Raw genomic sequence first — 24,350 nt, forward strand, 5'->3', positions numbered from 1 at the left:
AACGGCGCTCCATGCAGTCATGCCTGCCACATGACCTGGAGATGTCTATGGACAACGCCGGCTCTTCGGCTTAGAAATGGAGATGAGACCAACCCCCAGAGTCAGTCACGACTGGACTTAACGTCAGGGGAAACCTTTACCTTTTACCTTACAGTTATGTAGGTGGAAATCACACACTTGTGTCTTGGCAAGGTGAGGCTTCAGGTGGTTATCTTTGTAGTAGTTGGAGAGATCTTTCAGGGCATTAGTAAGTTGGTTTTTGACTGTTTTGAAGTCTTTTGCATGTGTTGTTAGGCCAAGGTCATCAGCATATATAAAGCTCTTTGTGAGTGGTGACTGTTGCTGATTGTTAGTAAAAATGTTTAACATGGTTGGTGCAAGAACGCTGCTTTGTTCTTCAAGTACTAACTTGCTTGGGTTTCAAACATAGCCAAGATCGTATGTCCTGGGGGTAGTGGCATCAAGCAATATCTGGCGGTTAATAGATCCCCTACACTTGTTCTGTTTCGATGTACATAATTCACCACGAGTGACTACCTCTCTTAGGAAATAGGACAATATTTGTTGGCTCTTTGCCTGTGCAAATTCAGTTTTAGCTCCTTCTGGGGCTGAGTGCTTAGTTTCCAATTACAGCCAATGGACCTTTTTTGTACATATTGCACCCTTTTGAAAATTCAATGGCCCTTATCTTATTAAAAGATGCGTCCCTATAAAGGGAAGCCCCTGCCAAATTTATATAGGTTTGCAAACTGTTCCAATTCCTGGGATTTTCAGATCTGGCCGTAGTAACATGTGTCTTAGCTGTGCCATCTCTGGATTCCTGCAGTGTGCTCTGTGTCTGGAAAATGCTGTTGCTTCAGAATGCAGCAGTGAGATTATTAATTGTAATTGCTTTGTTAGGAGCATCTAGCTCTCTTACTGAAACAGCCTTCATTTCAACAGCATAACTGTCTCCATCTGTGAATGTGTTAGAAAGCACCATTATTAGTCACACAGCACCAACAAGGTATGATGTGATAGTTTGTGCTAGCCAGATACTCCTTGATCTTAGGATTACAACTTTGGAGACCGGGATGCAAATCCCTACATAGTCATTTAAACTCCCTGGTGACCTTGGACAAGTCACACTCTCTCAGCCTCAGAGGAAGGCAAAGGCAAACCCTTTCTGAACATATTTTGCTAAGAAAACCATATGATAGTTTCACCTTAGCATTGCCATGAATTAGAATTGACCTTATGGCACACTGCAGCAGCAAAAACAACAATAACATGTGACAACAATTCAGTATGCTAGTTGTGGAAGTAACATGGATAGATGATCTAAATATTATATTATGTACTATGTCTATTTTCAACTAAACATATTTTAAAAAGATTTGGTTGCTAACTATATTCTGGAATTCACAACAGCTTTATTGGTAAGAGATGTTTTCTCATGCCAGTTGTTGAGAAGTGAAACACTATTTAAAAGCATAGCTGCAAGGGCCTGTTTAAAAAGCTGGTAACCCTATAAAAGGAAGGTCTGTGCCCAATGGTTAAACATGATAACTTGACTCTTAGTTGACCTACATTTTCTTTTTTTAATTTCAGCTTGCCAGAAGTCTTGTGCCACTTGTTGGGGCCCATCAGCAAACAACTGTTACTCTTGCAAAGACCCATCTCATGTAATGTTGGAAGGCTTCTGTCTTGCGAGCTGTGGGCAGGGGTTCTACCTCAACGATGGCATTTGCAAAGGTAAAAACTTCCAAGGAAATATTTCTCAAGCTATCATGTGGGTGGTAGGGTTCTTAGATCTCTGGTTTTTGCAGTCTATCTCCAGGCATGAGATAAAAACTCAAGATTTTCAAATTCTGCTGTATACATTTTTGGACAAGTAGAACAGGCTGGGTGCATATTTCCAACTAAACTTGTGAAAAGTTGTAAGGTTTAGTTGATTTCTTGCTATAACTCACAAATACTCTTCACAGAGTCTATGCGTTTACTGGTTCTTTCCTTCTGCCTTCGCAATCATTGGGATGCCAGATATGTCCCTCTATTCTTCATCCACCTTATGGCTAAAAACAAGCCTTTATTAAATGCCTTCAAGTGACATTTGTTTTATGGTGACGCTATGAATGAGAGACCTCCAACTTATCCTATCATTAGCAATTCTGGCCCATGTCTTGCAAAGACTCAAGGCCATGGCTTCCCTGATGAAATCTATCCATCTGGAATTCAGTCTTTTCCTATTACACTCCACCTTGCCAAACATTATTGTAACTATTTCTTATCAAGTGGCCAAATTTCGATAGCCTCAGTTTTGTCTTCCAGGCTTCAAGGGAGAGCTCAGACTTGATTTGCTCCAGGACCCAAATGAGTTGATTTTCTTCCTGTCATCTTTCTTCAAAGTCCAGCTTTCACAACCCTGCATGGAAATACAATCTTAACTTTGGTATTCAGTGATATCTTTACACTTAGCAAGACAGCACTTAGCAAAGAGGCTAGATTAAATGTTCCTTATCCCCTCTCCCCAAGTAAGTGAGAAGGAATAATCCCCTCATTTCACTTTGAAATGAGAACACATGTTCTCTTTCACTCACTCTTTCTGTATTTTCAAATGACAAGATGTGAGCAACTGAAGTTGGTATTTCATGCATAGAAGATGACATCTTTAGAACTGTTCCCAGGTCTCAGATTTTGAGCCTGAAATATCAGTGCTTGGGATGGTACAGGAATGTTTCACTTAACAAAACTGCCAAGAAAAAAAAACCCCTCTTTTAAACAAAGTCTTATTCCTGACCAGCTTTCACCTTTTCCTACTTTTCCTTTGTTTAGCTGGAAGCTTTTCAGTAGTATCAGCACTGGAAGGATGTTGGGAGAGAACTGAAGTAACACTGACTTCCAGTATCAGATTCTAGCAGTTTGTCTGCAGTAAATTATGGCATTAATCCTTAGAGCATTATCTCCCAGGTCAAGCTATTTTGCATTATTTACTACGGACACATTGCGGCATCCCAGACATTGCTGTCTGCATTTTTCCAGTCCTTGTTTACAACTTTTACAATAAGAAGGGGAAATTGTGTAGGCATAAAAAGACTTTGTGGAAAGGAGCTTCTTTGTCTTAACTGAAATATGTCTGTATTCCAGTCATTAACATCTTGGCAAAGTTATCACTTGGACTGCATCTCCCAGAATCCCACAGCTATATTAACTAGAAAATTATATAAATCATAGTCCAAAAAGTATTTTTTCAAAACTTTCCTTCATACTGGTTATGGGCTAAGTCCCAAGAAGACTTCAGAGATCTGGATTTGAAAGGTCTATTGTAGGTATAACTACTGAAGGTTGCTGTTAAAATAATACTTCAATGGGCTTGTCACTGTGCCCAGTACATAATATGGCTAAATTCCTGTAAATTCCTTTAGAATACCATGTCATAATCGTTAACAACTAATCCTTACTTTTTCCATCTGCCTCAGGTCTAGGCAGTCTCCTCACACTTAACAGATCCCCCTTTTTGGAAATCCATGTTTGGGCAAATGGCTTGGGCAAACTTAATAATGGGTGTAAGAGCTGATTTATCAGCTGAGGACAGATAGACCTGCTAGCATGTATATTTGGCACTAAATGCAGCTCCTTCTTAAAGACAGCTGGGCTGTTAGAAATAATCAGATGCTGAAAGATGGGAGGTTCTCCTTCTTGCTGAGCCGCAATAAAAGTATTAATGAAATTATTTTGGGGCTTCACAAATCGCCTGCTTTGTGGGAAAACACAGTCTTTGTCAAGAGTTAATTTCCATTTGTGAAATATTTAAGCAGCATGGTGACTGCAGATTGCTCCTTATATCAAAATAAAACAAGAAAATGAAAGGTAAACATGGAAAGGGAGCAAAGAATAGGGAGTGTAGGAGGAAAATACAAAGATTAGAAAAGTGCTCATAGTGTATATGCATATTACAATTAGGTTTTTAGCACCATAGCCAATATTTTAAGGCTTCATTTCACAAGCTGATGCAGGCAATGTGCCAGAGACTGGGTCCATTTTTGTGCCCATTGGCTACAATTGATTTCCCCCGCCCCCACTTCTGGAAACTTACCAAGGACTAACACTGGTCCAAGGACCACCATTTGGAAAAAAAAACTACAATAAGTGTGAGTTTTTTGCCAAAAGGATATATGTTGCAGTTATTTCTCAGTGAAGAATCATTGGAACATCTATAGGAAGGGAAGGTGCCATGTACAGGTAGCTAAATATTTGGAGGCTTCATTGCCAAAGTGCTTGATGCAAACCCATGACTCTGGGTGCATCTACACTGAAGAATTAATGTAGTTTGACATCACTTTAACTGCCATGGCTCAATACAATAGAATCGCGGGAGCTATAGTTTGGTGAGGCACCAGCAGTCTGTGACTAAAATGGTTAAAGATCTTATAAAATTATAATTCCTGGGATTCCATAGCATTGAGGCATGGCAATTAAAGTGGTTCCAAACTGCATTCATTTTATGGTATAGATCAGGCATGTTTGCTAGCTGTTAGGAATTGTGAGAGTTGAATTCCAAAACACCTGGAGAGCTGAAGTTTGCCCATGCCTGGTGTAGATGCACCATAGGTGACTATGTGGGCATGGACTCTCCTTTGGAGGCCTTTATACAGAGTTCAATGTTCTTGTGTATTTCTGCATGACGTGTTGTTAGTATAAATAAGTGATTCCCAAATTCTGGTCTTCCAAAACATCACTGGACCTCATGAATTTACAAATTCCTCTTTCTCCCTCATTAAGACTTATTCATAGCTGTAATGTCCGGCTGCAAGCCACCATTCACAATTTCTTACTCTTCCTCACACTCCTTGACATAGAGTTACTTTGTGGCATTTATTTATTTTAACACTTTCTGTCATACCCCCTGTCTTGAAATCTTTAGAATGGGACACAGTTGAAACAAACATTTTAAAGCAATTCCAGATGGAAACACAATAACGTAAATAGGATCATTATATAAATTGCCAGGTGAAGAAGGGTTCCCCTGCTGCGGCAATCCATTTGTGAAGCCCAAAATTAATTCCATTAAAAAGAAAAGGCTGAAACAATTAAAATCACGTGCATGCACATTTCAAGAAGTAATCATATTAGATTTGAGTTTATGAAGAGCCATATATAGGATGAGGTATTCCTTTGGATATTGACATCCCAAGCCATTTAGGGATTTGGGTGTCATTATTAGTACAGTAGAGTCTCACTTATCCAACATAAACGGGCCGGCAGAACATTGAATATACAAATATGTAGGATAATAAGGAGGGATTAAGGAAAAGCCTACTAAACATCAAATTAGGTTATGATTTTACAAATTAAGCACCAAAACATCATGTTATACAACAAATTTGACAGAAAAAGTAGTTCAATACGAAATAATGCTATGTAGTAATTACTGTATTTACGAATTTAGCACCAAAATATCACGATTTATTGAAAACATCGACTACAAAAATGTGTTGGATAATCCAGAATGTTGGATAAGTGAGTGTTGGATACATGAGACTCTACTGTACTTTGAAATCAAGCTGGAAGTGGCATTATATTGAGTGTTCTTGAGTGGGAACACATATCATCATGATGCAAGCTATACAACAATTAGAAAAATGGTGTAGTCTAGTATTGTCACGACCCAGGCTGCAGAGCACCAATAACCATACACAGAGGCCAGAATCTATCTAATATCTTTATTGAAGGAATATATAAAGTTAATAAAACAAGTGTAGAAAATAGTTCAGAATTAGACCTTTCAGGAAAGGTCAGAATTAGTCCAAAAAAGCAAGGTCCAATAAGAAATATTAAGGTCCAAAGTTGTAATCCAATAACCGAAACACTCACTTTGCCAAGCAAAGTGAGGGGAGATGACAAGGTCCTTTAGTCCATGAAACTTGAGCGAGGCTAGGAAATAACTTGATACTTGAAACAAGGCTTGAACGTGGAACAAGGTAACTAAGAACAAGAACAAGGTCCGTGGAATAACTTGATAAATCCGTGGAACAAGGCAAGGATTGATCCTGGGAAACAAGGCAAAGTCCGTAGATAAACAAAGGCTGGGAAGCAAGGCGAAGGCTGGATAGCTAGGCAAGGCTTGAGCAGGAGCGAGGCTTGAATCGGAGCGCGCTGTCCAGACACAACTCGCTCCGTAGGCTGACGAATTGACTCCGCGAAGTTACTACGCGGGTAAAACACCTAAATAGAGTCTAGCTTTCCCGCCGAAGCAGTTCTCTGGGAATCAGAACCGAAAGCTAACTCTGAGACCAGATGTGAGACTCCCCAAAGATTCTCACGAGAAGCAGTCTTAATTGGCCACATTCTTAGCTGCAATCCTTGCACTCCTGCGCGAAGCTGAATCCAAACTTCTCTGTTGTTTACAAAACTCCCGGCGCAAGAATACGGGAGAAGTAGGCTCTGGGCTTGTTTGACATACTTCTGGGAGACAACTTTCTTGCAGGTGCAAGGTTCCCAGATCTGCCTGGGAAAGATCTGGCTGAGAGGAATCCAGTTCAGACTGGGAAGGTAAAAAACCCAAGTTTTCATCTTCATCAGGAATTACAATGTCCTGAGCAGGACTACAAGGCCCATGGGTCATCACACTATCCCCCTCCTCAAGGCCCCTCCCAAACTGGGGCCCTCTCCCCGAGGCGCGAGGTCGTGGTTTGGTGGGATAGGTCTGATGAAAGCGACGGGTTAGATCAGGAGCATGGACTGTGGAGGCGTCTTCCCAAGAGCGTTCCTCAGGGCCAAAACCCACCCAGTCAATGAGATATTGTAGGCGGCGGCGGTGAAAGCGAGAATCCAAAATGTCCTCAACCTCGAACTCCTCCTCCCCATTCATCAAAACAGGAGGGGGGGCCGGTTGGTCTGTATCAGGTCGCACACCATCCGCCGGAAGGAGCAGGGAACGGTGAAACACTGGGTGAATGCGCATTGAACGCGGAAGTTGGAGTTTGAAAGTCACGGGGTTTAATTGCGCCACCACTGGATAGGGACCAATGAAACGGGCATCTAACTTCCGGCAAGGGCGGTGGGAGGGCAGAAAGCGAGTGGACAGGAAAACCCGATCTCCTACCTTGATTTCGGGGCCCGGCTGGCGATGTTTGTCAGCGTGGCGTTTATAGTCCTCCTTGGCTTGATCCAGTTGCTGGAGCAAAAGTTGTTGCACCGCTGTGAGTTCCTGCAGCCAATCCTCTGCTGCGGGAACCTCTGAAGTTTCAATGACAGGGGGGAAGAAACGTGGATGGAAGCCGTAGTTTGCAAAGAACGGTGTTTCTTTTGTAGAAGCTTGAACTCCATTGTTGTAGGCAAACTCAGACAGTGGTAACAGAGAAGCCCAATTGTCCTGTTGATAGTTTACATAACAGCGAAGATACTGCTCCAAAGTGGCATTGGTGCGCTCCGTTTGCCCATCTGTTTGGGGATGATGAGCTGAAGATAAGCGAGAGTCTATGCCCAATAGTTTTTGTAGTGCCTTCCAAAAACGAGAGGTGAATTGAGATCCACGGTCTGTGACTAAACTCTTGGGCAATCCATGTAGTCTGAAAACATGTTGAAGAAATAGATCCGCAGTTTCCTTGGCCGTGGGGAGGCCTTCGCAGGGAATGAAATGGGCTAACTTGGTGAATAGGTCCACCACCACTAAGATCGTGGTGAATCCACAGGAAGGTGGTAGGTCAGTGATGAAATCCGCGGAAATTATTTCCCATGGGCGAGATGGGGTAGGAAGGGGGTGTAAAAGCCCTGAGGGCTTCTCCCTTCGTATCTTGGAGCGCTGGCATACTGGGCAGGTGTTGACATATTTTTCCACATCCTTGCGGATCTTGGGCCACCAAAAATCCCTTAGGATCAAATGCATAGTTTTAAATAGTCCGAAGTGTCCTGCTGGTTTGCAGTCATGACACAGACGAAGCGCTTTTTCCCTGCCCGGTCCGGGTGGGATATAAACATGATTTCTATAGCAGAGCAGCCCATCTTTAAGCGAAAAGGGAAAATGCAGACCTTGGCGAAGTTGGTCCTGCGCCCAGGCATCTGCTTGCTGACTAGCCCTGATTTCTTGAGCACAGATGGGTCCTGGAGTAGGGGAAGTTGAACCAATGGGAATGGATTTGGTGTTCCCCACCGTGAGCGTGGCAAAGTTCTCAGGTTGTAGCAGTTGGGATTCAAAGGTCTCCTTGCGTCCTGCAGCGTATTCCGGTTTACGTGACAGGGCGTCTGCTTGCTTGGTTTGGGCTGGGGTCACATAATGGATCTGGAAGTTGAAACGTTCAAAGAATAAAGCCCAACGTTGCTGCCTCTGATTTAGTTTGCGGGCAGTTCTTAGATGTTCTAGATTACGATGATCAGTGTGGACTTCAATGGGAAATTTGGCCCCTTCTAGCCAATGTCTCCAAGTTTCAAAGGCTGCCTTTATGGCCAGTAGTTCTTTTTCCCAAATGGTGTAATTCCTCTCTGGTGTGGTTAGTTGACGAGAATAAAAGGCACAGGGGTGGAGGTGATCTCCCACCGGTTGTAAGAGTACAGCCCCAATTGCCACATCAGAGGCGTCCGCTTGCACCACAAAAGGGGTTCCAGGATTTGGGTGCTGTAGAATTGGCTGGGAGGTGAATAGTTTCTTTAGTTGCTGGAACCCTTTCTCTGCTTGATCAGTCCAGCGGAAAGGCTGCTTTCCACGGATGCAGCTAGTGATGGGGTCGGACCAGCGGGCAAAATCTGGAATGAACTTGCGGTAGTAGTTCGCGAACCCCAAGAAACGCTGCACCTCTTTCTTGTTAGTTGGCGCCCGCCATTCCAATACTGCTGAAACTTTGGCTGGATCCATGGAAAGCCCTAGAGGCGAGATGCGGTAACCAAGGAAATCTACCTCTTGTAGATCAAAAGCGCATTTTTCCAGCTTGGCATAAAGTCCATGATCCCGCAATCGTTGTAACACCATTTTGACGTGGTTCTCATGTTCTGATTGTGATCTGGAAAACACCAAAAAATCGTCCAGGTAGATTATCAAGAACCTGTCTAGATAGTCCTGAAAAATGTCATTGACAAAATGCTGGAACGTTGCGGGGGCTCCGCATAAACCGAAATTCATAACTCGGGACTCAAATAATCCGAATTTGGTCTGGAAGGCGGTCTTCCACTCGTCCCCTTCCCTGATGCGAACTAAGTTGTAAGCCCCCCGAAGATCCAGCTTGGTGTAAACCTTGGCTCCTCGAAGCCGATCCAGTAGATCCGAGATTAAGGGCAGGGGATAGCTGTTCCGCTTGGTGATATTGTTCAATGCTCTGTAGTCCACCACCAAGCGTAGTTCCCCTGACTTCTTCTTCACAAACATCACTGGGGAGGCGGCTGGGGATTGAGAGGGTCTGATGAATCCCTTGCGAAGGTTTGTCTCTAGGAATTCCCTGAGAGCTTCTTGCTCTGGTTCAGTCAGGGAGTAGAGATGCCCTCGCGGGATCGGGGCCCCCTCCACCAAGTCAATGGCACAGTCATAAGGTCTATGTGGGGGTAATTTTTCGGCTTCTTTCTCATTGAATACATCCCAATACTCGGAGTACTTCTTTGGCAAGGTGATGATGGGCTCGGTGTCTGTGGCATGGCATACCTTGGCTACGAGGCAATGGTTTTGGCAATACGGTGACGCAAACTGCAGTTCTCTGTTGGACCAGGAGATGTTAGGGTCGTGGAGAGTCAGCCATGGAATTCCCAAAATCACAGGGAAATGGGGGACCTCGGTAACAAAGAAGGAAATCTCTTCCATATGTTCCCTTATCCACATCCTGGTGGGTTCCGACCACTGACTTACGGGGCCCGTCTTGAGGGGACGGCCGTCTATGGCTTGCACCACACGGGCATTCTTGAAATCATGATATTGTAATCCCAGAGAGTCGGCATACTCTCTATCGATGAAATTGTTGGTAGCTCCAGAGTCTATCATGGCGTGGATCATGACGGGTCCCCTTTTTGCTGACCATAATGTGACCACGAGAAGGAACAGGACCCCGGTTGGCGGCTCTTGGATGGATTTTTTGACCGGGTTGGCGAGCCTCTCTACACCCGGTCGTTGGCTTCCCCCGCCGGCTGTGTGCCAGTCGGCTCAGACGCCTTCGTCTCCGTGGAGGACGCCGCCGCAAGACGGGCGGCAGGCTTCCCTTTGGCTGGGCACTCTCTGGCGAAGTGGCCCCCGTTCCCGCAGTACCAGCAGAGGTTTAAGCGTTGACGACGGGCCTTCTCGGCGGCATCTAGTCTGGGACGCACATTGCCCAACTGCATCGGCACCTCCTCGCCTCCTCTGGGGTATGGGGTTGGCGGTGGGGGTCTCCACACCGGACGTGGCTGAACGCTGGCGGGAGCGGGGGGTTTTGCCCCGGCTCTACTGCCCTGGCCTCGAACCCACTGTTTCCTGTTGGCAATCATGACTTCAGCCCGTAAACATTGATCAATGAGTGCCTCGAGGGTCTGGGGAGGATCCACCTTGGAGATTTCTTCCAGCATTTCAATGTTGAGACCCTCCCGGAATTGTCCCCTGAGGGCTACATCGTTCCAGCCGGTGTTGTGGGCCAGCACTCGGAACTCGGCTATATACTGTGACATAGGTCTGTCTCCTTGGAAAAGGCGACGGAGTTTGTGACCGGCTGCCTCCAAATTGTCCTCGATTCCCCAAGTCTCCTTGAGGTGGTCCAAGAAGTGTTGCGCTGATCTTAGGTGTGGAGAGACTTGGTCGAACAGTGCCGTCGCCCAGCTGGCCGCTGGCCCGTCTAGAAGACTGTAAACCCATGCCACTTTGATGTCTTCTTGGGGAAACTCGGCAGCACGGGCCTCCAGATAAGCTTGACATTGGCGACGGAAGACATGAACCTTAGAAGCTTCTCCAGTAAACTTGGTTGGCAACGCCATGGCCGGAAGACGAACTCCGCGTTCCTTCAAACCCCTTATTTCTCCATCCTGTGCATTGAGCTTATCACGGATTCGGTCCACCTCTTCCTTGTCGATGGTGTAGGTAATCGGCTGGCCGCTCGGCCCAGGTACGACTCCGGTAGACATTCTGGCCGAGGTTAATTGGTGCTTAGGGTGGCGGAGTCAAACTGTCACGACCCAGGCTGCAGAGCACCAATAACCATACACAGAGGCCAGAATCTATCTAATATCTTTATTGAAGGAATATATAAAGTTAATAAAACAAGTGTAGAAAATAGTTCAGAATTAGACCTTTCAGGAAAGGTCAGAATTAGTCCAAAAAAGCAAGGTCCAATAAGAAATATTAAGGTCCAAAGTTGTAATCCAATAACCGAAACACTCACTTTGCCAAGCAAAGTGAGGGGAGATGACAAGGTCCTTTAGTCCATGAAACTTGAGCGAGGCTAGGAAATAACTTGACACTTGAAACAAGGCTTGAACGTGGAACAAGGTAACTAAGAACAAGAACAAGGTCCGTGGAATAACTTGATAAATCCGTGGAACAAGGCAAGGATTGATCCTGGGAAACAAGGCAAAGTCCGTAGATAAACAAAGGCTGGGAAGCAAGGCGAAGGCTGGATAGCTAGGCAAGGCTTGAGCAGGAGCGAGGCTTGAATCGGAGCGCGCTGTCCAGACACAACTCGCTCCGTAGGCTGACGAATTGACTCCGCGAAGTTACTACGCGGGTAAAACACCTAAATAGAGTCTAGCTTTCCCGCCGAAGCAGTTCTCTGGGAATCAGAACCGAAAGCTAACTCTGAGACCAGATGTGAGACTCCCCAAAGATTCTCACGAGAAGCAGTCTTAATTGGCCACATTCTTAGCTGCAATCCTTGCACTCCTGCGCGAAGCTGAATCCAAACTTCTCTGTTGTTTACAAAACTCCCGGCGCAAGAATACGGGAGAAGTAGGCTCTGGGCTTGTTTGACATACTTCTGGGAGACAACTTTCTTGCAGGTGCAAGGTTCCCAGATCTGCCTGGGAAAGATCTGGCTGAGAGGAATCCAGTTCAGACTGGGAAGGTAAAAAACCCAAGTTTTCATCTTCATCAGGAATTACAATGTCCTGAGCAGGACTACAAGGCCCATGGGTCATCACAAGTATGCAAACAATGCAATGCATCCAAGGCAAAGCTATGGAACATTATGTTATACAACCTCTGTGTTGTATTTGACAACATTCTACCATGCAAATGCTAACTGTGTGTGGCTTATGAAGCTGCCATATATGGTTGTTTGGTAAGGCACCAGTCCAACCTTTTGGAAAATGCCTTCAAGTTTAAGTGCCATCTATAACTTTTATGCTTTAACAAATGAATTTGGGCATTGGCCCCATTTGCATGGACCAATGCAGGTGAAGCTCTTCTGTCTGGCTGTGCTTACATCTTCCCAAAGAGTCTAGAAATTACTCCCTTCTTGCCATCTTTCCATAGGATGCAACGACTTTTGAGAAATGAAGGGATTTAAAGCAAAGGCATTAAAGAATGTGTTGTATTGTTTTTAATAGTCCTGTTTTAAAATTGCTTTTTTATGTTTCAAGCTCTGTTTTTAGAGCTGTTAATAAACTGATTCCATTTCAGTGCTGCTTTGAGAATGCTTGAATTGTATTGTACTTGTTTTAATTTGTAATGACGACAGTGGTAATAAATGCACTTCGTTGATGATATCCTCCTTTTTGACAGCCTGCAATGAGACTTGTGAATCATGCTATCCAGATCAGCCCAGGTGTATATCCTGTGCTCCAGGCAGAATGTTGCATAGGGGGAAATGTGTGCTGGAATGTCCTGATGGATACTATGCAGATAATTCCCGGAAATGCAGAGGTAAGTCTCTCTTTTTGGTATATTGTCATCTTCTTATAGCGACAGCTGCAAGATTGTAAAGGGAGGCTTTGCTGGGGAAAAATTAATGTATACTTTACACTAGGTTGTTATAAACTGGGGAGGATTTTAAGGCCAAGTTTGGCTTTATAGCTGCATAGGATAAACAGCTGTTGAACCTGAGCTTGATTATTTTTTAGGGTTGGAATGGGGATGAGAACTTTTATTCAGCCACAGAATCTTTGTTTTACTTCTTGCTTTTGGACTCCAACCACCATTTGCGCCAGCTAGCATGGATCACTGTCAAAAGTGATAGAAAGTGAAGTCCAATAAAATCTGGATGCCCACCTCTTGGAACATCTACACTGTAGAATTAATACAGTTTGACTCCACTTTAATTGCTATACATCAATGCTATGGGATTAGGAAAGTTGTCATTTATTGAGGCACAAACACTCTTTAGCAGAGCGGAATAAAGACCTTATAATACTACAATTCCCCTGATTCTAGCCATGGGAGTTGAAGTGGTGTGAAACTGCATTAATTCTACTGTGTAGATGCACTCTTTGTTTTACTGCTATGTTATTGTTTTATGAGTCTTTCTGACATGTATATCAGGCAAATCAGTTTATCACAGAACAGTATTTCTATAATTTCTGACAGGTAGGCAATAAAGACTGTAAACCTGCCCTCACTTATCTTGCCTAACTTACCATACTACATACAGTTTAGATATTTAGATATAACTAGACATAAAGGGGGATGTTTATCCCTTGTGAGTAACCTGCTTTTCCCTCCTACAGTGGGATTTTCTTAGAGACATGTGCTTCAGCAATCACACCTGCAAATTAATTTCCGATGATCATTTGCAAAACAATGCATGCTAAATACCAGTTACACATCCAAGAAAAAGCACAGGGTATGACAAATGTGTCTTTTCACCACCTTAGGTAGAATCTTTTCATAAAACCTGATACATGTCTGTTTTGTAAGAATCAGTTTGGGTGGGAGAGATCTGAATAATGAATCATCCAACTTACACACACTTTCTTTTCCTTTCTCAGTTTGCCATGATTCCTGCACCAGCTGCTTTAGGCCTCTGTCTAGCCAATGTACTTCTTGTTCTTTCCCTCTTGCCTTGCATTTGGGCCAGTGTCTTTCTGTTTGCGGAGAGGGCTTTTATCAAGATCACAACATCTGCAGAGGTAATGCCAAACTTAATTTCTAATTGGAAGCCAACAAATGCATGCAATGTTTGCACATTTCTTGGTAGCCTTTTAAGAAATATTTTCCAGTGTTCTCCTGGCTTTGATGAAGGTGGCTCTTCATGTTGATGTCTTTGGAAAGTATCACTGAATCCAGTTAATGGATTTCCTTCAGATAAATGGTCCTGTGAGGCCAAACATTTTGGGGAACTGATTCCAGAAGACGCGCTTGAGAGATGAAAATGGCAAAGCAAACATCCAAATTATGCTAACAAGAATTCCACTATGCTAGCTGTTTCTTGGGTTTTACTGGAAGGGAGGAACATGTTTACTGTTCTACAAATGCAAAACCATTTTTCTGGGGATTTCACAGTCTGTTTCTTGTTCTTCAGGTTGCCATTCATCTTGCCGTGAATGTGTTGGCCCAGAATATTTACATTGTACACAGTGCATGAAACCAGAGGAGGCTCTGCAACCAGAAATGAATGTTGAGGGATTACCAGTTGGTATCTGCCAACCACAGTGCAAGGCCCAGTTCTACCTTGATTATTATGGGGTGTGCAAAGGTGAGCAAAGAGATTATCCCAAGATAATGAGGTACAGCAGTCATAAAGTCATAAACATATTCATAGATGGAAAAGTCAACTTTTGATGCATATATATACACACACACACTTAAGGAGCTACAGTGGTGCAATGGGTTAAACCCTTGTGCTGGCTGTACTGCTGACCTGAAGGTTGGGTTGCTGACCTGAAGGTTGCTGGTTTGAATCCGTGAGACAGCGTGAGCTCCCATCTGTCAGCTCTAGCTTGCAGAGACTTGAAAGAAGCCTCCCCACTAACACATCTGGGTGTCCCCTGGGCAATGTCTCTAGATAGCCAATTATCTCACACCAGAAGCGACTTGCAGTATGTTCTCAAGTTGCTTCTGACATGATAAAAAAATATATCACATGTGTTTGTATATGTTTTCAGGCTGAGCCAATTTATTGTTCTCCAGTTGTTGTTGCATTATGATTCTCATTCAGCTCAGCTAGTGTAGCTATTGCTATAACATTATGCTGAACATAGGGCAAGGAACATATTCATATATGACATACTTTTATTTTAAAAAAACTCAAACTTCTCTATCTGACGGTTGCATACAAAACTGTGTATTTTGCTTTACATACAACTAGTTTATTGTGACAGATGCATTATTGTCAGGATAGTTCTGTCTGTTTCTTCCCTTTTCTACTTTTGCAAATTTTAATCCACAAATCTGTGTTGCTTCTGCAGTCAACAGTACTTTTAAAGAACATTTAAATATACATTGTAATAGTCCACTTTTTCTCATAATACATGTTTAAAGCTATGCTGTGATTCCTTAAAGCTTCATTACAGCATTTGAAGCAATTGTGTGGATAGCCAAACCAGACACTATAGCAGAGTCTTTTTGCATTGGAGTGAGCAAACATTTGAATTCCTGTAAGATCCTTACCTTGCTGCATGTGTGTTAGAGCCGCTTGGAGGGAGCACTGAGAGCCCGATGAGAAATTACAGTTAAGTCTGGAATTGATGCAGAGTGAGAAGAAAAGCAGCTGCACAAAAGGACTCATATATCCAGCATTCCTTTAAGGAAATAAACCATTCAAAACAGTTATAGGTATTGGCCACTTTCAAAGAAGAGATTCTGCTGACCTGGATGACTATTGTTCCCCTCATCCAGTGATGTCTAATAAATTTACCCCAAAATGATAGGATACTAAAAAATTATTTTGCTCACTATATTAGTTTGTGTTGACATTTATTGGAAGGAAACTTTCTCCAAAGGTAGTTCTCAGTCTTTTTGTTGCGCTCAAGGGTTTGCCATTAACAATGCTGCCTCAGGTTCCCTCTCAAAAGCACCGCTTCAGCATTTGTACCCAAAACATTCTTTACAGCAAACAAAACTGCTTGTTATACAGATTTTGGGGAGAATTCAGCATAAAAGATAAAGCTGTTGAGACAATGCACAAAGCCTTTCGCCTTTATATTGGGTTCAGTTCACAGTTATTTATGAGTATTTGGGAAAAGCCTGGTCCAGCAGATTGTAGAATTGGATGGAAAGAGAAACGCAGGGGCCTATCTAAACTGCCATATAATATAGTTTGAAACTACATTACAGTATGTGGGCAGTGTAGATTAATATAATGCAGTTAAGAGGGCATAGGAATCTACACTGACCATTTAATTCAGTGTCAAACTGCATTACATAGCAGTGTAGATGGGCCTAGACCATCTAATTCAACCGTCTTCTTGGTGCAGAAGATTCAGAGTTAGAATATATCCAGCAGTTGTTATCCGACCTCTACTTGATGACCTATAGTGAGAGAACCCCCCCCCCCCCAGATAAATGCTTCCATTGTCAAGCTCCTCTTACTTTCAAGAATTGTTAACTAATGTTCACTGAAAGCTGATCTCCTATAATTTAAGCCCATTAGATTCTGTTCTGTCCACTGGAGCAGCAGAGAACAAGATTTCCCCCCTCTTTTGTGCGACAGCCTTTCAGAGTTTTTAAGAGTACTGTCATGTTTCCCTCCTATTCAGTTTCCTTTTCTTTAGGCTCAATATGTGCATGTGCATCTCCCACATAATTCCCAGTTATTTCAAGACACCTTCAAGTGTGTTTGATGAAAGTGGGCTGTTATGAGTTACCATTGTTTTCTGCATCTTCAAAACTTCTGTGATAGTAAAGGGTAAAATTATCCATGAAGTAGTTTTGGCGTGGCCCCTACTATGTGACTGTGAGTTTCTAGCATGGTTGTTTTGCAGGAGCTTCCAAGATGCTGAGATAGTTTAACTCTGCATCTATGAGGGCCAAATAAAACTTACTCACTTAGAACCGACTGTGAGTAATCATTGTATGGCAAGTTCTTCTGCAGAAGCAATGCTTCCAGATGCTAATCCAGTTTAAGAAGGATTGCAGGTTTCACTAGAGCTCCCAGGAAATTCTGGTATGACCCCTCATGTTTTTAATTGTATAAGCAGCTGGATCGGACGTGATCCAATGCTCAAATGTCAAAAAGACCCACTGGTGTCTTACTGACCAGAAGCACTTCCCTGGCAGAGCTGTGCTGGTGACTATATGGCTGAATGCCCTTGATGCAACTTTTCCTGCATGGAGCTACTTTTGGCCAGTGAAACAATTGAGTGGTTCCCAGGAGGACCAGCTCAACATGTGAACTCCCAAAGGGCTTGGGGTACTTCCACGCCAATAGGCGTGGGCTCCCCACTCTGTATTCCAGGCAGCTTCAGAATATTTTGTTGGTGTAGATGCAACCTAAGAAAGTTCTATAGGCAACCTTAAACCAGACAGGATCAGTTGGTCATGCCCAAGCAGCAGGGTTTCCTATCCTCATTTTCTTTTCCTTTGCTGCAGAGTGTCACTCCTCCTGCCTGTCTTGTATGGAAAAGTCCTCAGAGAACTGCACGGCATGTGCTCCTCCTCAAGTCCTGCATGGAGGCCAATGTGTTTCTGAGTGTCCAGAAGGAATGTATCACCAGGAGGAACAATGTTACTGTGAGTCCACACATACGGTGTAGCTTGATAAATGTCAACCAATAGGTAAAGGTAAAGGTTTCCCCTGACGTTAAATCCAGTCATGTCTGACTTTGAAGGTTGGTGCTCATCTCCATTTCTAAGCCGAAGAGCCAGCGTTGTCCGTAGACACCTCCAAGGTCATGTGGCCGGCATGACTGCATGGAGCGCCGTTACCTTCCCGCCGGAGCGGTACCAATTGATCTACTCACATTGGCATGTTTTCGAACTGCTAGGTTGGCAGGAGCTGGCAATAACAGTGGCCGCTCCTGCCGCTCCCAGGGTTTGAACCTGGGAACTTTCAGTCAGCAAGTTCAGCAGCTCAGTGCTTTAACACACTTCGCCACCGGGGTTCCATGTCAACCAATACTGTGTCCATACCTCACAACCTCTGAGGATGCCTGCTATAGATGTGGGCGAAACGTCAGGAGAGAATACTTCTGGAACATGGCCACACAGCCCGAAAGACATACAACAACCCAATATTGTGTTTGATTAGGACTCAAAACAAATATTGGGGAAAATAACTTTTGCCATCATTCAGGACAAATCCTTTCCTCATTTAGCAGAATCCTAGTGATATCTGTACAGTCTCCTGACTCAGAGTGAATGTGTGTGACTTACTCTATGGGGGCAGCCAGCCTCATTAAGATATATTTGGGGTCATTTAAAGGAGAAGTTTGTGCTCCCACATTGGAGATATGATATGCACAGCCCATTTGCAAACATATTGACCAGAATACCACTCTGAATTATGAACAGGCAATATACATATTGAGAATGCTTTCTGGGTTGATAGAAGACACCTAACCTCAAAAAATCTTTGGTCTGAAATTTACACTCAGTAGTATTCCTGCTGCATAGGTAGCAAGGAGTGGAGGCAGCAATTTAGAATCTGGTAGATTCAAATCCCTCCATTGCACAAGAAGACTGAAGATCCGGTCTCTTTTGCCTGTTTGAGTTTTGTACTCTGATGGTGTGTCTTGAGTAACTGATCTATGGAAGGGAAGAATATCTTCCATTTTGCATATATACTTTGGGTTTTTGCTTTTAAATATTTTAAGCCAGTCTTTTTGTCATTATATTGTTGAACTGTATGAGACCCATTTGGGGAAAATCTGGGATATTTATATCTATATTTATATCTATACATTTCAATTATAGTCCTTGTTGCATTTATATAAGTAACAAGCACTAAGTTTACAAAGTAGAAATCTCTGCAGGTGGAGTTATGCATTGATTGTGCTGTGCAAACTTTGTGTTGAATGGCTATTATTCCTTTCGACTTTGTCCAAGAAAGCTGTTTTAGTGCATATAATCAATAATAGACTGGATGAAAGCAAACAAATTGAAATTTAATCCATATGTGGCAGGGGTGCTCCTGGTAAGTTGAAACACAGATCATGGAGTAGGGATTCAGCCTGTGCTGGAGAAGGTTGTGCAGCTTAGATGTACTCCAGGGTTCATCCCTGAGTCTTGGAAGCACAAATCTCTATGGTGGCCAGGAGACCATTTGCACAGTTAACTTTTGTGCATTGGTTGCATCTGTTCTTAAGATCTGGCTATGGAAATATGGACCTTAGTTACATCTTGTTTGATTGCTATGACATTATTTTTATATTGTTCTGCCTTTGAAAAGTGCTGGGAAACTTCAGGTGATTGAAAGAGCTGCAGTCAAGGTGAGTGCTGGCTATACAACTGCCTTCATACAAGAGCTTTGCAGCCTTGCCAGTCTGTTTTCTGAGCATAATTCAAAGTGCTGGAGCCCTATATAGCTAGAGTCAGGATATCTCAAAGACCATATTCTCCCATCTCATGTCTTACATTTTTAAGAGAAGGTCTTTCTCTCTATCTCTCAATGAATGTTTATACCAATTTCTAGTTTTAAAGGACCCAAGTTAGCCCATTCTTTTTAAAAAGGTGCTATCCAATTGTTTCAAAAATTCTGGGGAAATGTTCAGGATGTTAATCTAAATCTAAACTTCATATTATTCAAAACTAATTTGTAAGCAGACATTCTGGAATCTGCAGTGTTTGTTCAGGAGGTACCCAAGGTATCTGTATTTTTATCCACTAGACAAAATGTTTGGTGACTATGATCAAATATGTGGATTTGTATAACGAAACAGATGTATAAACAAACATTTTAAATAATAGAACAGATTTTAACTTCTTTTTAAAACCCAACATAAACTTGGAGGATGGTGGTGGTATCTCCATCTTATCCTTACTTTATGGTATATTTGTTTGAAACTTCAAAGGCATGATTAATCTTCCGTAAAGATCCCGTTTAATTTCAGGCTGAGCTTGTGAGTACACATCCAGAGGAATGCCTGGCTCTTGGCTGTAGAGATAACAGAAAAGCTCTCTTTTTATTTTATTAATGGGGACCGCTTGTGAAAGTATGTTGCAAATGCTTTGGGAGGCTTGAGGATAATCTATATTCCACAAGCCGACAGGAGAGATAAACCTTTTCTCTTACTGTGGAGTGGGTTATTGTTTTTCATTGAGAGTTGGCTGCAGACTCTGAAGTTTATGGAGGAGGAAATGTAGCAAAGATTCAAGGAAGAGAATATGTTGAAACTAATTATTAACTGGCTGCAAGAGAGTTGTTTATATAGCCAATGTGACCTCTTATGGATGCAGAAGATCTAAGCCCATAAGTGCAAAATAGCTGGTTGCATTTCAATCTGTAGCACAAACAGCAGGGTCAAATAAGCTCTACATATCTATGTTAGTACAGTGGCCATCCTCAGTGGACACTCAGCTTGTATCTTACTTAGCATGAGGCTTAATCTGTCCCTGACAAAGGCACTTGAATGACACTTTCCAGCAAGCTAGCTCACTTTTTTGTGGACACCTGCTATTGAACTTGTCAGGCTCTTTTTCGTGTGTTTAGAAGAATGTGTAGGATCTGAAAATAGTGACTTAGATGTGTGTCCATTTAGGGCAGTGGTTCCCAACCTTTGGGCCTCCAGCTCCCATAGTTCATAACAGCTGGTAAGTTGGATGGGGTTTCTGGGAGTTGAAGTCCAAAACACCTGGAGGCCCAAAGGTTGGGAATCACTGGTTTAGGGCCATATTTCCACCAGTTTTAAACTTTCCTGCAGAAAATAAGGTTTCAAGGGACCTTCTACTCACGTTTATGTGAACAAAAATAGAATGCACTGTGTGTTTCAGGAATGAACACACATTTAATTCTGCTTTAGACCTCCCTCCTCAATGTATGGAGGTCTGTAATGGACGTGATGTGGAAATGGGGAATTTCACGTGAGGAAATTGGGGCACAGCACACACTTTTATTCATGAGCAGGGCTGTGGCGCAGGCTGGAGAGCAAGCCAGCTGCAACCAGCTGCAATGAATCACTCTGACCAGGAGGTCATGAGTTCGAGGCCCGCTCGGAGCCTATGTTTGTCTTGTCTTTGTTCTATGTTAAAAGGCATTGAATGTTTGCCTATATGTGTAATGTGATCCGCCCTGAGTCCCCTTCGGGGTGAGAAGGGCGCAATATAAATGCTGTAAATAAAAATAATAATAATATTCATTGTAAATAATGTGGCTGGCATCTTGCTGGAGACTTACATGCATGTGTCCAGCTTATTTCTCTGTATATGCTTTTTTATGGTTGATGTTGGGATTGGAATTTTCTACCAGCCTCACATAACAACCAAACTTCCCTCAACTCAGTGTTTACTAGCTGAACTCCCCTTGATCATTTACACCCCTTTTCTAGGACATCTGCCAGATGTTTTGGCCTTCAGCTCCCAGAAATTCTAATAGCTGGTAAACTGGCTGTGATTTCTGGGAGTTGTAGACCAAAATACCTGGGGAACAGGCTGAGAACCACTGTTCTATGACTTCCAAGAAGCTCCAGTGGATGATTTCGTGCTGTGTGTCTACCTAAGCAAACTCTGGATATTCTCTGTCCCCTAGCTCTCCACAAGTCAGTATGTGGCTATTCTAAAATGTCTTCAACCAATAAGAAGCTGGGTTTGGGGGTTGATGGAAGTGACTGCTACATCTTCCTTATCTAGGACATTGCCCTCTGTGTGTATTTCATAGTTCTGCTGTAGAACCTTTTTGGGAATGATGCAGCTGCAAGAACATATGTATTATTTTGTGGGATTCCAAGCCAGTGTTTTATTTCTGAGCAAAGCTGTGAAATGTCTCACCAGAACTTTTTGTCATCTTTATCTTCTCCAGTATGCCATCCCTCTTGCAAGACATGTACCGGGCCTTCAGATGTTGAATGTGCAGCCTGCCAGCCCTATGCCACTTTTGCCAATGGAAGATGTAGAACTCCCTGCAAGGAAAAACAATATCTTAATCTGGTGGGATACTGTGTTGGTAAGTACGTGAAAAATATTGTAGCAGCTCCAGCACAATTTCATGTTATCTAAAGTATATTCTTGTTCTGCCTGTCTCCTAAGAAGCTCAAGAGTGGCAGAAAGAGCTTGGAGATGTTCTCTTTTTTGGATTTCCATAATCTGCCAGCTTTATAATAGAGAATTATAGTTTTAAAAAGGAGCTTTCAAAAACTCGTTGGTGGGTGACATGGTTTTATCCCCAACAATCTGTTGATTTAGAAGCTGTGGTATCTCTGCTGATTCTCTGCAAGCTTCAAAGCAGTGTAGAAAGACATGCAGAGATTTCAATCTAGGCCTACGGCCAGGACTTTGGTCATTGCACCACCAAGTTGTTGAATTTATTTGTTTGTTTGCAATCTGGTTTTGTTATGCAATTAATGTTGTTCTGATTGTGACATGATCCCTGGTTGGTTGGGATCATTTTAATAGGCATGTAGCAGGAAATACTTTGTTCCTCAGAAAGTTTGCATCAACAATATTTATATGTCAACTGGTGGGAGAAACTTAATTCTGTAGCTGTACTTTCCTAGGGGGGAAATTGTTTTGTCATTTTCTAAATGCTAATGGATAGTTCAACTTTTAAATCTCTTCTGGAAGATTTGCAAGACCATTTTATTTGGACTAGATTTTGGAAAATAATTTGAGGCCACTATGTAAGTGTTATATTAGCTTCTTGCCTACTTTTTCATGCATGTTTTATAAATGGCATCTGATGGGAGGCACTGAGCTAGAATCCAATGCAAATGACATTTTAAAAATGTATGACTGAGTCTGTGCTATTGATCTTCTATGAGAGCAATTGATTGGGTCTGAATTATGCTGAGCTTCTTTTAAAAATAAAATAAAATGCCTGGGCTAATAGATAAATGGCATATTGGCAGAATATTTGCAAAAAGGTGTATTGGCAGAACTCTGAATGATGTATGTAGTTTATGCCAACAGGGAAAAGGTTGGAGGAGAAAATAGATAATTAACATTAAAAACTTTAAAGTGGCACCTGCACGTTTTTTTGTGGTATAAATCAAGTGATCCAATTCATGAGATTCCATGTAATTCCCATTCTATTTTCCAGTTCTCCCTCCAATAATTAACCAGCATTCTAGGGAAACTGAGGCCCCATTAGTTTCAAACTGCATTACATGGCATTGTAGATAGGGCTTAGGTAAAGCTAAAGGTTTTCCCCTGACGTTAAGTCTAGTCGCGTCCAACTCTGGGTGTTGGTACTCATCTTCATTTCTAAGCCAAAGAGCTGGCGTTGTCCGTAGACACCTCCAAGATCATGTAGCCGGCATGACTGCATGGAGCATTGTTATAAGGTGAGGCTTATATGTGCTAATTTTTAACTGGGTTGTCATGTAGCTTATGGATCAAGAGTTTTTTCCTGGTGGGTCATGTCCAGCCTGTGGTATGCGTCCACATTACTGTATATCCAGAAACTACAAATTGCATTTATCTGGTTTAAAGAAACGAATCACATTTTAATCTGTCAGGACAGCGAGTATAAACATTGCCTGGGAATCGTTCCAGACACGTCTGAGCTCAGCTGTGTCCAACTTTCTCTTTTTCCCTCCTCTTAAAGCTTATCAAAGGAAAGATAAAACTTGCAAATCTTAAGCCAGGACTCAAAAGCTTCCAACAAAGAGAATGGATCCAAAATTTGGGGGAGGGAAAAATGCAAAAGGATTCAAATTGTTCAATTCTCTGCTTCCTTGTTGTTATTACTCCCTTTTGCAATCGTTTCCTTGTTTCCTTTGAGGTGAAAGACTTATTTCTTTGATCTCAAGAAATCATTTTCGCAGCTTATTTGTCACCTCCCCACACAACAGAGTTATTATTTTGTCTCCTTGCAGCAAACTTGGAATGAGTAGATCAGAGACAGGTTTTTTTAAAGAAAGCCAAACAGTGGAGGAGAGGGAGAAATATTAATTATGTGACTTTGCCTTAAGGGTAATTGTGACAGGTCCATGGCCTAGTTTTCTGCTCCATGGATTTTCCAGAAGCCTTAGAAATCGTCAAAAATCATTTCTAAAATCCATCTCCTTCAAGCCAGAAAATACATATCCACCAAACAGATACATGTGGGGTCACTTATCCATGGTTTCAATTACAGTCAACCTTTTGCATTCTCAGGGGTTAAAGGTATAGGACCCATGTGGAAAAAAGCAAATAAAAGTGCCTATTTTTAATTGAGGAGAATGTCTCTCTAGAAATCTCTAGCTCACATGTGTCAAAGGCCTGTATCCTGTTTTTTTCTTTGGTGGTCATGAGGTGGCATATCCTGCTGTCTTTGTCCCAGCCTTATAATTCTTTAAACTAATTTTATTGTAAACTGTCTGGACACCTTATGAAACAAGGTGGGATATAAATATTTTAATAAGTATTTATTTTAAAATATCTGGATCCCCCGGTGGCACAGTGGGTTAAACCGCTGGGCTGCTGA

General features: G+C 42.6%; 1 protein-coding gene across 1 annotated transcript in view; it reads left to right on the forward strand.

The window, feature by feature from the left end:
* The window catches only part of fras1 (Fraser extracellular matrix complex subunit 1), a 386,797-nt gene that overhangs the window by 216,119 nt on the left and 146,328 nt on the right, over positions 1-24,350 (forward strand). Inside the window, exons 14-19 of the mRNA XM_062981362.1 lie at positions 1,591-1,734; positions 12,641-12,781; positions 13,843-13,983; positions 14,376-14,549; positions 17,384-17,524; positions 21,747-21,890. Coding sequence (XP_062837432.1) covers positions 1,591-1,734; positions 12,641-12,781; positions 13,843-13,983; positions 14,376-14,549; positions 17,384-17,524; positions 21,747-21,890 — 885 coding nt within the window. The remainder of the gene's footprint in view (positions 1-1,590; positions 1,735-12,640; positions 12,782-13,842; positions 13,984-14,375; positions 14,550-17,383; positions 17,525-21,746; positions 21,891-24,350) is intronic.

The sequence above is a fragment of the Anolis carolinensis genome, chromosome 5 (assembly GCF_035594765.1).
Source record: "Anolis carolinensis isolate JA03-04 chromosome 5, rAnoCar3.1.pri, whole genome shotgun sequence".
NCBI classification, from domain to species: domain Eukaryota; kingdom Metazoa; phylum Chordata; class Lepidosauria; order Squamata; family Dactyloidae; genus Anolis; species Anolis carolinensis.